The 13,181-nt window shown below is 37.6% G+C and overlaps 2 protein-coding genes across 2 annotated transcripts; one reads left to right on the forward strand and one right to left on the reverse strand.

The window, feature by feature from the left end:
* Positions 1 to 247: 247 nt before the first annotated feature.
* Positions 248 to 802, reverse strand: LOC106314454. The gene has a single exon (XM_013752322.1). The coding sequence runs from the start codon at positions 800 to 802 to the stop codon at positions 248 to 250; it is 555 nt and encodes a 184-aa protein (XP_013607776.1).
* Positions 803 to 2,371: 1,569 nt separating this feature from the next.
* On the forward strand, positions 2,372 to 10,093 carry LOC106318031. Its single transcript, XM_013755867.1, has 24 exons — positions 2,372 to 2,663; positions 2,837 to 3,035; positions 3,113 to 3,357; positions 3,576 to 3,774; positions 4,201 to 4,248; positions 4,395 to 4,502; positions 4,592 to 4,780; positions 4,900 to 5,199; positions 5,289 to 5,390; positions 5,611 to 5,745; positions 5,942 to 6,166; positions 6,373 to 6,576; positions 6,677 to 6,844; positions 7,135 to 7,284; positions 7,378 to 7,515; positions 7,625 to 7,852; positions 7,929 to 8,081; positions 8,197 to 8,323; positions 8,482 to 8,608; positions 8,874 to 8,994; positions 9,086 to 9,166; positions 9,256 to 9,357; positions 9,456 to 9,606; positions 9,684 to 10,093. Exons 1-24 carry the CDS (start codon positions 2,476 to 2,478, stop codon positions 9,773 to 9,775), a joined length of 3,780 nt encoding a protein of 1,259 aa, XP_013611321.1. The 5' UTR covers positions 2,372 to 2,475; the 3' UTR covers positions 9,776 to 10,093.
* The last annotated feature ends 3,088 nt before the right edge of the window (positions 10,094 to 13,181 follow it).

Consider the following 13,181-nt stretch of genomic DNA (forward strand, 5'->3'; position numbering starts at 1 on the left):
CCCGAGCTAGAGGATCCAACCATAGCCGAATGATTTGCTTTATCTCTGCAATAATGGCTTCAGGTGGTCGAGTTACATCTGTATGGATTCTTGAGTTTCTCTCCTTCCAAATGAGACATAGACAAGCCTGATGAAACAACCTTACAAGCAACTTCACATTTTTATCTCTTGATGGATTGCCCAACCATCTCAACCCATCTTTGTAAAAGAGCGGAGGTATCAGCTGCAATCTAGAAGTAAAGAAAGATCACACCTGACTGCTGAAGGCGCAATCAAAACACAGATGTTGTCTATCTTCATTATGACCAGCACACATCACACAAGTTGAAGGCACTAGTAAGCCCCGACGAATGAGTCTATCTCTTGCTGCCACCCAAGATATGAAAGCATGCTTCGGAATACGCCCTGAGAACCAGATCATTTTGTGCCAAAATACTTCCAACGTACAAGGAAATAAGGTTTTCCAAGTCTCACAAGTGGATAATGTCTCTGAACCATTCTGACCATTAGTAACCCAAATATATGTATCATCAACTTCTGAGCTCAAAACTGGTTGTGCATCAGACATGCTATCTCTGAGGAAGGTGATGATCGGATTCCTACTTCTACTCCTCTCAAAGCACCACCCTTCACTTGTTAACGCATCTGCCACCATTGTGTTAATACTTAGTCCAGTAACAACTGGTCCTCTCTTGCCTACCAGCTCTATAAGAGGACCAAGAGAAGTCCAGTTATCCATCCAGACTCGCTGTGATCCCTGAGCCAACCTGACACTGAATAAACGCCGAGCTGTAGACCTCATCTTACATAACGATCTCCAAATCCAACTTCTTTTCCTGTTCGGAACCAACATCCAAAAATTTTCTGTTCCTATCAGGTTTCTTCTAACCCAAGAAACCCACAAGGAACCTCCCGCCGCAAATAAAAGCCAAATCAACTTCAACCCAAGAACAACATTCCAATCTGTTAGTATCTTTAAACCCAGCCCCCTGCTTCTTTCGGAGTACACACTGAATCCCATGATATCTTTGCTCCCCTAGCTGAGTTTGGGGCCCCATTCCAAAGAAAGGCTCCCCACATTCTTTCCAAAATTCTCACGCACTCATTAGGGATGATAAACATGGAGGCCCAAAAAGATATTGTTGAGTATATCACAGCTTAGATCAGCTAGAATCTCCCAGCAAAAGATAAATGTTTCACCGTCGATGAATTAAACCTAGTGGAGATTTGATCCAATAACGGCTGAAAGTCTGATCGAGTCATCTTCGTAGGTGACAGCGGTACTCCAAGATAGCGAACCGGCAGAGACCCTTGTGCGATACCCATCTCAGCTGCCAACTCTCTGCATCGACTAGAATTCAGTTTGTTTTGGTTTATTCTCAAACCCGAGACCTCCCTGAATTCTTCTAAGATTTGTAAAATTCCTCTCAACGACTCCCACGAACCATCGAAGAAAATCAAAACATCGTCCGCGAAACTCAAGTGAGTAATCAGTGGAGCTTCACACTCAGGATGTATCCCAAACCTGCCATTAGTGGCTCCTTGATCTAGCATCTTTGACAGGACATCCATAGCGATGACAAACAGTAGAGAAGATATTGGGTCTCCTTGCCTCAAGCCCTTACGACCAGGAAAAAAGCCATGTAACTCTCCATTGACTGCAACACTATACGACGGTGTAGAGATACACTCCTTTATCCATCCAATGAACTCATCAGACATCTTTATCGTCCTCAAAATTCCCAAAAGAAAATTCCCAATTCAGATTATCATACGCTTTCGAAATATCAATCTTCAAACAACCTCTCGTAGTCTTCCCTCGACAGTGAAAATCTCTTACTAATTCTGATGCTAGTAATACATTTTCACACAAGAGGCGGTCTTGAACGAAGCCGACTTGGTTTTTCTTTGGACCACTTCTGATATACAGAGCTTAAGTGATTCTTTATGCTTATACAAAATGTCTTCCGTGGATAGTGGCTAATAAAACCACTTTTGCTTGTAACCAAAGCTTAGAAACTCAGTGGTAAAAATGCCAAGATCGTTTAGCTGTAACTCTGAAAGCAGTTAAAGAACATAGAATGGGTGAGATTAGTCATAGGGTCCGGGGGGACCACGTTCCGCAGCAGTATAACTCACAGATTCATTTGAACGCGGAGGAGCCCAATTACTATATCTATTCATATTCATACAGGCCCATGTTTCCTATTAAACAGGTTAGGGTTTTAGCTGGACTAGACCATAATTCAGAATTTAATCAGAATATTTTTCTAATAATAAAAAATAAAATTGATTACCAAAAATAAAAATTAAAATAGTGCGCGATAATAAATATCTAAAAGGAGAAGCCAGAAATATTTTGGCACCAATTAAAAAAAAAAAAAAAGGCCCAAAAGAAATTAGAGAAGAGAAGAGAAAGAAACGTAGTAAACCTCATCTCCCCTCTCTTCCTCCACCTCTAGCCATCGACACGCGATGGCCTCATCTTCCTCCTCCATTTTCACCGGCGTCAAGTTCTCCCCGATCCTAGCTCCTCTCAACTCCCGAGATAGCCGCCGCTCTGGATTTATCAAAGATAGCCGCAACAAAGTTAGGTTTAATCCCGCGGCGCACCACCGTGTTCGCGTCGAAGCTCAGTCTCTAATCCCTTACAACGGTCTTTGGTAATCAATCACCAACTTCTTTGTTATGTCTATCTATCTATTCATTGAGCTAAGATTTTGATTAGAAAAATTAACTTCTTTGCTTTGTTGAGATTAGTTTCTTCTCCTGATAATTTGGAGCAGTGTGACTCCCAATAGGTTGTTAATTTTTTTTTGTGTTGTTTGTGAAAAAGGGCGAAGCAAACTACGAACAAGGGACGTTGGAAGAGGAACATTGTTCTGGGGGAGAGAGTTACTCAGCCATCGCTTTCTCAGGGACGTAGTTTCTGTCGTACCTGTAGAAAGACTCAACCAGGGATCAGAAGAAGATCTTTACCAGGAGCTTTCGTGGACACAACTTCATTTCCTTTGTCCAGGAAGTCTTCTTCTCTGGTTAGTAAGCTATATAAACATTTCATTTGCATTCTATTGTTTGCTTCTTGTGTTTAACTTGACTCCACCACTTGCAGGGCAAACCTTCTCAGATTGTGAATGCAACTGTTGGACCAGATGAGCCACATGCTGCTGGTACAGCCTGGCCAGATGGTATTGTTGAGGAGAGACAAGATGTGGAGCTATTGCCCCCTGAGATTGATTCGGCAGAGCTAGAAGCGTTTCTTGGTTGTGAACTTCCTTCTCATCCCAAGTTGCACAGGGGTCAGTTGAAAAATGGGCTTCGGTATCTTATTTTGCCTAACAAAGTTCCTCCAAACAGGTAAATTGAGTAGGCTGCTTGAAGTTGGTCTACACATGATACTCTTAATGGCTACTTCAGGCATAAGAATAAGATATAATTAACATGGTTCCTCGTACATAATATCCACATATCACTTATCTTCTGTTAATAAAAATAAATAAAATGGCTAGATGAAGTTTATTTGTACTACCTTCCCGTTATGATTACCCTCATTTTACTGTATGTGCAATTGCTAGATTTGAGGCGCACATGGAAGTTCATGTAGGATCGGTTGATGAGGAAGATGATGAGCAAGGCATTGCTCATATGATAGAACATGTTGCGTTTCTTGGGAGCAAGAAACGTGAGAAACTTCTTGGTACAGGTGCCCGCTCTAATGCCTACACTGATTTCCACCATACAGTGTTTCATATCCATTCTCCAACGCACACAAAGGTTTGTTTTCTTGTTCATATTTATTGGTTCTTAGCTTCTTTTGGTTAGTTGAGTTTTACAGGTTTTTGTTTCCTCTGTATTTACTTATAGTAGTATACAGTATGACTTATTTATGGTGCTTACAGTAATAACATTGATTTTACCAATTATTGCATTCTTCCTCTCTTTTTTTTCTTCTTCTCCTTATCACTTCCGAAGACTTCACTATATATGTATATGTATATCTAAATGTGGCATAAGAAGTAGCGGTTTTGTCATTGATCTGTATTTGTTGACTGACCTTGAAGCCAGTTTCTTTGTTTGTTTCCTCTGTAGATGTTATTGTGATAATTTGGAGAGGGTGTTCTTATTTTATAGTTAATGATGCTGATAGTTGGACAGAGAGTATACTAGTTTCATTTTAATTGAAGTGCTGAAACTTTTCAGGACTCTGAGGACGACCTCTTTCCATCGGTGCTCGACGCCTTGAATGAGGTATACATCATTGGTTTTACTCTCTTAGATGATGTCTTCCCATGGGATATGTCCTGAGTTCTTCTGTACTGAAAATTGGAATCCGTCTAAATTTCATAGATATGATTCATTTGGTGGACAAGATCTGATTTCTCTAATGATTACAGATAGCTTTTCACCCAAAATTCCTCTCTTCTCGAGTTGAGAAAGAAAGGCGGGCCATACTTTCAGAACTTCAGATGATGAATACCATTGAGTATCGTGTTGACTGCCAGGTATCTATATGTCAGCATAAATTTTCTTTTTCGTGCTCAGTGTTTGGTGGGTTGTCAATGACACATTGTGTTTTGTTTCCTGACACAAGTTGTTGCAACATCTACATTCTGAGAACAAGTTGGGTAAAAGGTTCCCTATTGGATTGGAAGAGCAGATTAAGAAGTGGGATGTTGACAAAATCAGGAAATTCCACGAGCGATGGTACTTCCCAGCGAATGCCACGTTATATATTGTGGGAGACATTGACAACATACCTCGGATTGTCCACAATATTGAAGTAATGATATTGTCTTTACATTTCTTTTGCATGTTCTTTTTCTCTTTAGTAGATATGTATTGATTTATGCTTCCTAGTCTATCTTACCCTATCTTGACTGGACCATCGCTCTTGCACAGGCTGTGTTTGGAAAAACTGGTTTGGATAATGAGGCAACACCCACTTCTTCTACGCCTGGTGCCTTCGGTGCCATGGCTAATTTTCTTGTCCCGAAGCTACCAGCTGGTCTTGGCGGAACCTTTTCCCAAGAGAGAACAAATACTGCTGATCAATCCAAGATCATTAAAAGAGAAAGACATGCAATTCGTCCTCCGGTGGAGCATAATTGGTCGCTTCCTGGAACCAGTGTTGATCTTAAGCCTCCGCAGATATTTAAGCATGAGCTTCTTCAAAATTTTGCAATCAACATGTTCTGCAAGGTTTTGTTTATAATCTTTTGACTTTGACACAGCCCACGTTAGGGTGGTAGTTCTATGAATTTTTACAAGTTTTTTTGGCCTGCCTGCAGATACCTGTAAGCAAGGTTCAGACATTTGGTGACCTGCGAAATGTTCTGATGAAAAGAATATTTCTCTCTGCTCTACATTTTCGAATTAACACAAGATACAAGGTATGGCTTATGATGATTTAGGATGTTGCCTTGCTTAAAGACATTTGTTCTCAGATTTTTCTCGAGAAGAAAAAAAAATGTTCTCATTTTCTTGTACTGTGCATGCAACTTAGCTTTTTGTAAAGTAAATTGGTAGCCCTTCAAGTATTGTAAAAGTGGTCAATCTAATGGGAGTTAGTACTGTCCGTAAATTTGGTGATGTTATTTGTGTACCTTTCAGAGTTCAAATCCGCCATTTACCTCAATTGAACTGGACCATAGTGATTCAGGAAGGGAAGGATGCACTGTTACGACTCTTACTGTCACCGCAGAGCCCAAAAATTGGCAAAATGCTGTAAAAGTTGCTGTCCAAGAGGTTTGCTTATTCTTTGCTCTCACTTTTCGCCATAGTGAATACTGTTGTTCTGTTTGGTTGAACCGATAATTTGGACTTGGTGTCAAATATATTGGTTGAATTCATAAGCTAAAGAGATGGTCGAAGCCATTTGTCAGTTTTTATTTGCTTATGAGAACTCGTTCGGCTATATTTAACATGTAATTCTACTCCCTAGGTTCGAAGACTCAAAGAATTTGGTGTTACCAAGGGTGAACTTACACGTTACATGGATGCTCTTTTAAAAGACAGCGAACATCTTGCAGCTATGATTGATAATGTGTCGTCTGTTGATAACCTGGACTTTATAATGGAAAGTGATGCACTAGGTCACACGGTTATGGATCAGACGCAAGGACATGAGACCTTGGTTGCTGTCGCTGGGACTGTTACGCTTGAAGAGGTAGGCTTCACAGTTCCATTTATTCTTATTAGCTTTTCAAGTAGAATGTGACACGAAAAGTGAATTTTTATTTCGAAATTCCTGGTGTTTATCAACAAAATGCTCATCAATAACTGTGGAATTTCTATTCCTCCATATCATCCTATTAATTTTATTTTATAATATTGGAATTAGTTCTCTTATTTTTTTACGCGTTTCCTGTCCAGGTAAACACTGTTGGCGCCAAGGTATTAGAATTTGTTTCTGATTTTGGAAGGCCCACTGCACCTCTTCCTGCAGCAATAGTTGCTTGTGTTCCCACAAAGATGCATGGCGAGGGGGTTGATGAGAGTGATTTCAATATAACTCCCAGCGAAATATTGGATTCTGTCAAATCAGGATTACTAGCACCCATTGAAGCTGAGCCTGAGGTAATCTTTGGTTTGGAACTTCTTTGATTTTAACTTCACATAGTTCAAGTCTAGAACAAAGGCTAGTTCTGAATCAGTTTTTTTCCCTTCATCTTTGCAGTTAGAGGTGCCAAAAGAATTGATCTCTCAATCACAATTACAAGAGTTAACCTTGCAGCGAAACCCATGTTTTGTCCCTATTCCTGGGTCAGGCGTAACCAAATTGCATGACAAAGAGACTGGCATCACTCAGCTTCGCCTATCCAATGGGATACCTGTAAATTTCAAGGTACATTTTGTATTTTTTTTATCCCATCGCATACTATTCTAAGCAACTCCTCGGTAACATCGTTTTCCTACCACATTATAAGCTGTTTTCTTCAGTTTTGTATTGTCTTATGCTCTCAGCATACAAATCGCAGTTTTAAACATTCTTTTAAAAATATGTTTAGTTTTAGCAGAAAATCCATGTTTCTTGGTAAGTAATTATGGGTGTTACAAACTGTGGTGTTGATTGATACTACAATTTGCAAATAGATATATAAACCATCCCCTTGAAATTTTCCTTCTTCAATACAGATATCACAGACCGAGTCTCGGGCCGGTGTCATGCGGCTTATTGTTGGTGGTGGCCGAGCTGCTGAAACATCAGATTCCAAAGGAGCTGTGGTTGTTGGTGTTCGTACACTGAGCGAGGGTGGTCGAGTTGGAGACTTTTCAAGGGAGCAGGCAAGTTAAGCTGTTGACAATTGCATTGTGATTTCTTACTTAGTACTGAAAAAGGATATGGCTTGATTTGAAAGCCATTTAATTTCCGTTTAGGTGGAGCTTTTCTGTGTAAATCATTTGATAAACTGCTCGTTAGAGTCAACTGAGGAATTCATTGCCATGGAGTTCCGGTTTACTCTGAGGGACAATGGAATGCAAGCAGCTTTTCAGCTGCTTCACATGGTGCTTGAGGTATTAGGTTATAACTAATAAGCTGTCCAGGGTTTTTTTCCGCTTGTTCTTGTTCTTTTTTCTTTTAATCTTTGCTGATAAAGGGTGGTGATTCTATATGGCATTGCAGCATAGTGTCTGGTTGGAAGATGCATTTGATCGAGCACGGCAGCTATATCTTTCGTATTATAGATCAATTCCTAAAAGCTTGGAGCGTGCGACTGCTCATAAACTCATGACTGCAATGCTGAACGGTGATGAGCGCTTTATTGAGCCGACACCTAAGTCATTACAGAGCTTGAATCTAGAATCTGTGAAAGACGCGGTCATGAGTCATTTTGTTGGGGAAAATATGGAGGTAATATCTCAAATTTGAACGCTTATATTTGCTTGAGTAATATTCGTTTATTTTGATTTCATATGGTTTACTTCAGGTAAGCATTGTGGGGGACTTCTCAGAGGAGGAAATTGAGCGTTGTGTCCTCGATTACCTTGGTACAGTTAAAGCTAGCCATGATTCTGCAAAACCACTAGGGTCTGAGCCTATTGTGTTTCGCCAACCAACAGATGGCTTGCAATTTCAACAGGTCAGGAACAAAGCAGTAGTGCAAGGCACTTTCTAGTTCTTCTCTTTGGTTTTCCCAGATCCTTAGATACGTGGGATCCAAGCAGGATGTATTGACACATATTAAACCTGGACAGGTATTCGTGAAGGATACTGATGAGAGAGCATGCGCTTACATTGCGGGACCAGCCCCAAATCGTTGGGGCTTTACAGTTGACGGGGATGACCTTTTTCAGTCTGTTAGCAAGCATTCTGTTGCTCATGGTAACTTACACATAAATCTAGGAGTCGTATAGTGTAGCAGTTTTGTGTATAGGTCTAGTTCTCCGCTCGTCTCTCATGCCCCAGAAATTTATCATTTTAGCGGTTAGCGCTGAGGTAAGTAGCTTTCAGTATTTCATTTAAACACAACGAAATGGCAGATGGACTTTTGAAATCAGAGGACCAGTTGCTAGATGGAAGCAACAGGGAGTTGCAAAGAAAGCTACGTTCCCACCCTCTTTTCTTTGGAATTTCAATGGGTCTGCTGGCAGAAATTATAAACTCAAGGTAACTCTTATTATTCGAAAGCTGAGTTTCTATGCTGCTATTGTAGTGCCTGATTTGGGCCATGTCCATTATTAATTAGTGTCTAGGAGATGAATGCTTTTTTATCTAGTGTCAAAAATGATGGTTCAGAGAATTTATGTTTATACATCTGATTGTTTTTTTGTACTTTAGCCTAAGCTTGCTCTGCTTCTAGGTACCTATTACTTTAGATAAATCTTATCTTCAACCCATTACTGAAAGAGAAAATTTACGTCATTCATTGCAGGCTATTCACGACAGTAAGAGACTCTCTTGGACTGACATATGATGTATCATTTGAGCTAAACCTATTTGATAGGTTGAATCTTGGGTGGTATGTGATATCTGTGACTTCCACTCCCGGCAAGGTGTGTGCAGTCTTTGTCTTTTGCTTACCATAGATGTACTGCACCTTTTGTCAACACTTTCCTTTACAAAGTTTCTCAATGCCCTTTTCAGGTGTTCAAAGCTGTTGATGCCTGCAAGAGCGTTCTTAGAGGTTTGCACAGCAATCAAATTGCTCCAAGGGAGTTGGATCGGGTTAGTTGTCTCTTTTGCCTTCTCAGCTCAGCTATTGTTAGTTTGTTTTCTTTTTTAATGGAAAGTAGCGTTTGTTTGTCAATCAATAGGCAAAGCGAACTCTTCTTATGAGACACGAAGCTGAACTCAAGTCCAACGCCTATTGGCTTAACCTATTAGCTCACTTGCAGGCCTCCTCTGTTCCGAGGAAGGTGAGACTGACTTTGCATGCTCGGAAAAGTAAAAAGTTTTTTGTGATTTGTCAGTTGTTGACTTGACTTGTTCTGATGGGGGTTGTTGTGACTATTAGGAACTGTCATGCATTAAAGAACTTACTTCCTTATACGAAGCTGCTTCAGTCGAGGACATATACGTCGCTTATAATCAATTGAAAGTGGACGAGGACTCTTTGTACTCCTGCATCGGAATTGCTGGGGCTCAAGCTGGCGAAGACGTTACCGGTAAGTATGACAATCTCTTGAGCAAAATAGTTTTCCGATCAGTTGTGGATTGAAAAACTCATCTCTCTGCTGTGCAGCTCTTTCAGAAGAAGAAGAACCAGAAGATTCTTTCTCAGGAGTTCTTCCAGTGGGACGAGGCTCGTCTATGACCACAAGACCAACAACCTGATCAGCAGGTTTTGGCTCGTAATGTGTAATTGAAGACGTGTGCCATAGATACGATACTACAGAAACATCATAAGGCTCGGAAGAAGCTTCATCAGAGGTTATCATTAGAGCTGTGATACAAGAGTCCTGTATACTTCTTTGTGATCATCTTAACATCAGTATCTATAGTATTCATCTCTTGGTCTACTTCGTATTTGTAACAGTACCAAATTAGTTTACCTTTTTTTTTACTGGATCGTTACTAGTACGGTGCAAAATTTATGCAGCTGTAAACGTTATTTAAATCGATACTCATCAGTGAAAACATTGGAGGTGATCATGGACTAGTAGGTTAAAAATTTGGTGGCTTAAGGGTACATAATGACACCAAGAAAAGTGAGTAAAAAAGCTGAAAACCAATAGTTGTAGTTTGTGATTTAATGGTTTGAGGTCACTGGAAAATGATCAAAATATAGGGAAAGTTGGTTCCTATGTTCTATCCAGTTTGCACGGCTTATATTTGTGATACAGATTACAACAAACTGGTTCACAAAATATCCGTGAATGTTCGACCAGTGTGCATTATAGGGTTACAAGAAGGCTTACCAGAATACTCAGTCACTAGTTTAATCATGAATAGTATCTTTTGATTTAAGTTTATAGGGTTCCAATTCAAAACAGTGGATTGAGTCGTATGACCATATTCCGGTGTAAGCTAATTCCACACTTTGTCCATGTTGTCTTGATTGATCACGATTTATACACCAATTTGTTGGTTGAATATTATGTCTATTAACTTAATTCTTACTAGAACTTAACCCGCGTCCGCGCGCGGATGTTTGATTTAATTTGTGTTCAATATAAACTCATGAACCGTTGATTTTATAAAAAAAATCCATGTATATTTCTTATGTTTTCTAGTTTACATATATAGAATAGAATATATTATTTTATAATATAGATGTTTGATGATAAATTTTTTTATTTGTACATAATATTATATTTTTATTATAACTTAATACAATTTGATATAATTGTACTATTCATATATTAACCTATGGTTTTTTTTTGTTAATTTATTTTCAAATGAAAAAAACATACCTAAATTTTTAATTTTTGCATTAGTTTTCTATAAATTATTATTAATTTTATGAGATTTTATTTTCTTGAAAATTGAACTCTCGAAATTTGTATATTTGACTAAACTAAATAAAGTAATACTATATTTAATATTCTTTTATATAATATATACTATATATTTCAGTTTGTGTTTTTATTTTCACCATAAAGAAACAACAACCATTGTAATTAATTAATTAAATTGATTTTAAATGTAGTGCGAGAATCTGTAAATAAAAAAATACAAAAAGAAAATAGGTAATTTATTATAAATGCAATGGCTACATGTAGGGGTGGGCGTTCGGGTTCGGGTCGGGTATTTCGGATTTTCGGGTATTTCGGTATAGGTATATAGAATCTGTTCGGGTATTTTTGTATGTCGGGTCGGGTTCGGGTATTTTTAGTTCGGGTTCGGTTATTTCGGATCGGATTCGGATATTTAGATTTTGAAATAAAAAAATAATTTTTTCATTGTTTTAAGTTTCTTGTATTTAAAAATATAAATTTTGCTTAATTGATTTTTTTATTTTTAATAGATTGAGTGATTAATAGATTTGGAGATAAAATTGCAAAAATAAATAAACATTAATTTGGTCATTTAAAAAAAAAAATTAGATGTAACTTTTGTTACTACATTAAAAAAAAAGCTTGACATGCATTTTAAGTGAGTATCAAATCATTTTATATGTATTTATATGTATATTATATGATTTTAAAGTATGTGTAACATCAATATAAATATTTTAAATAAAATAAAAGATTTAAATTAAAAATATAAGGTTATATATACTTATGTTCGGTTATTTTCGGGTATCCATTCGGTTCGGATATTACCCGTTCGGGTTCGGATATCCAATCTCTCCTAAATCAATACCCGTTCGGGTATTTTGCTACTTCGGTTCAGATTTTTCGGGTCGGGTTCGGATGCAGCTTCGGGTATCAGGTAAAGTGCCCATGCCTAGCTACATGTGTAAATAAAAGGAAGTAATTAATCTGATATCCATGTTTCCAAACAATTCTCATTTATCTTTTTTTTATCCATGTTTCCAAACGGAACCAAAATGTACTTCAGTTTTAATAATATAGATAAACCAAATTATGTTGCTCTTATATTTGATAAAATATATTAAAAGTCATTTTGAAGTATCTTATCTAGTTTGAAGTGTCAAATAATAATTGGAGAAATTCTTTTAGATAGCCCTTTTTAATTTATTTTCATAAAAATAGACTCCTAAGAAAAAAAAATGACCAAAAGAAGTTTTATTGAAGGATAAATCAGCATTTATATCCTTAAGATTAATTAATCTAAAACTTATGGTTTAGAGTTAAGAGGTTTGGTTTAGGGAATGAGATCAAATTTTTTAAAATTAAAATTTAAATTTAAAAAAAAAAAAAAAACTATTTTGATCATTTTTTTGAGAGCTATTTTTGTGACAAAAACTTAAAAGTAGTCATTTTTGTGACAAAACTTAAAAAGGGATATTCGAGAGAATTAACCTAATAATTGTTAGGATAAAAATAATGCAAAGTCCTTCGTGGCACTACAGAAATATGAAGTAAGATAATCAAAGAGATCAAGAGCGGTGTTTTATTAATCTTAAAGAGTAGGAATACAACATATTGGTGTATAACTCTTAGTTCTAGTTGTTTATCTCTTAATCTGTTGAATGTTGGATCCCCTTCTAGGGTTTTAGAGTCTCTTATATATATGTAGCTTTAAGCGAAATTTATATTAGATTTGGTTATATCTTGAGATATGAAAAAAATCTCCATTATTAAAGTTTTTTCCTTTTTGGCCCATAGGCAAGAAGAACTCACGACCAAGAAGTCGGAAGCCGGAATTCAGAGGCAAGAGGCCGGTGTCCTACTTTTTCTAGGAGGATCTGCTCATGTATTAATTATCCCCAACAGTTTGCTACTTATTTTTCAAATTCATGTTTGAAGTCGGGAAATAACCTACGCTTTTCAGATCACCTGAATCCTTATGGCTTACGGTTACGGAGCATGACATCGAGTCAGAAGCTACCTAGGATGTTATGGCATGAACTGTTTAACAATCTTACTGGAGGCGTTTAGCGATCAAATTTTAAAAATTGAATTCTCGACCTCTCTTCTAAACTAATTTCCTTTTTTCGCAGATGGTGTATATCAGTTGGATCCTTCGGTTATCCTCTGACCGGGATTACATAATACTGTGCATCTTATTAGAACTACATGTTATTCAAAATTGATGCGATTATTTTGTAGATAAACACTGACATTGACTGTGCACAAAAAAAAAAATATGCACAAAAAAAAAAAAAAAAAAA

The sequence above is a fragment of the Brassica oleracea genome, chromosome C9 (genome assembly GCF_000695525.1).
Source record: "Brassica oleracea var. oleracea cultivar TO1000 chromosome C9, BOL, whole genome shotgun sequence".
Classification (NCBI taxonomy): domain Eukaryota; kingdom Viridiplantae; phylum Streptophyta; class Magnoliopsida; order Brassicales; family Brassicaceae; genus Brassica; species Brassica oleracea.

Coding starts and splice junctions, on each gene's coding strand:
- LOC106314454 (XM_013752322.1), bottom strand. CDS start 802: ATGAGGTCTACAGCTCGGCGTTTATTCAGTGTCAGGTTGGCTCAGGGA.
- LOC106318031 (XM_013755867.1), top strand. CDS start 2,476: ATGGCCTCATCTTCCTCCTCCATTTTCACCGGCGTCAAGTTCTCCCCG. Junction 5,200..5,288: donor CAATCAACATGTTCTGCAAG/GTTTTGTTTATA, acceptor GCCTGCCTGCAG/ATACCTGTAAGCAAGGTTCA. Junction 7,516..7,624: donor TGCTTCACATGGTGCTTGAG/GTATTAGGTTAT, acceptor ATGGCATTGCAG/CATAGTGTCTGGTTGGAAGA.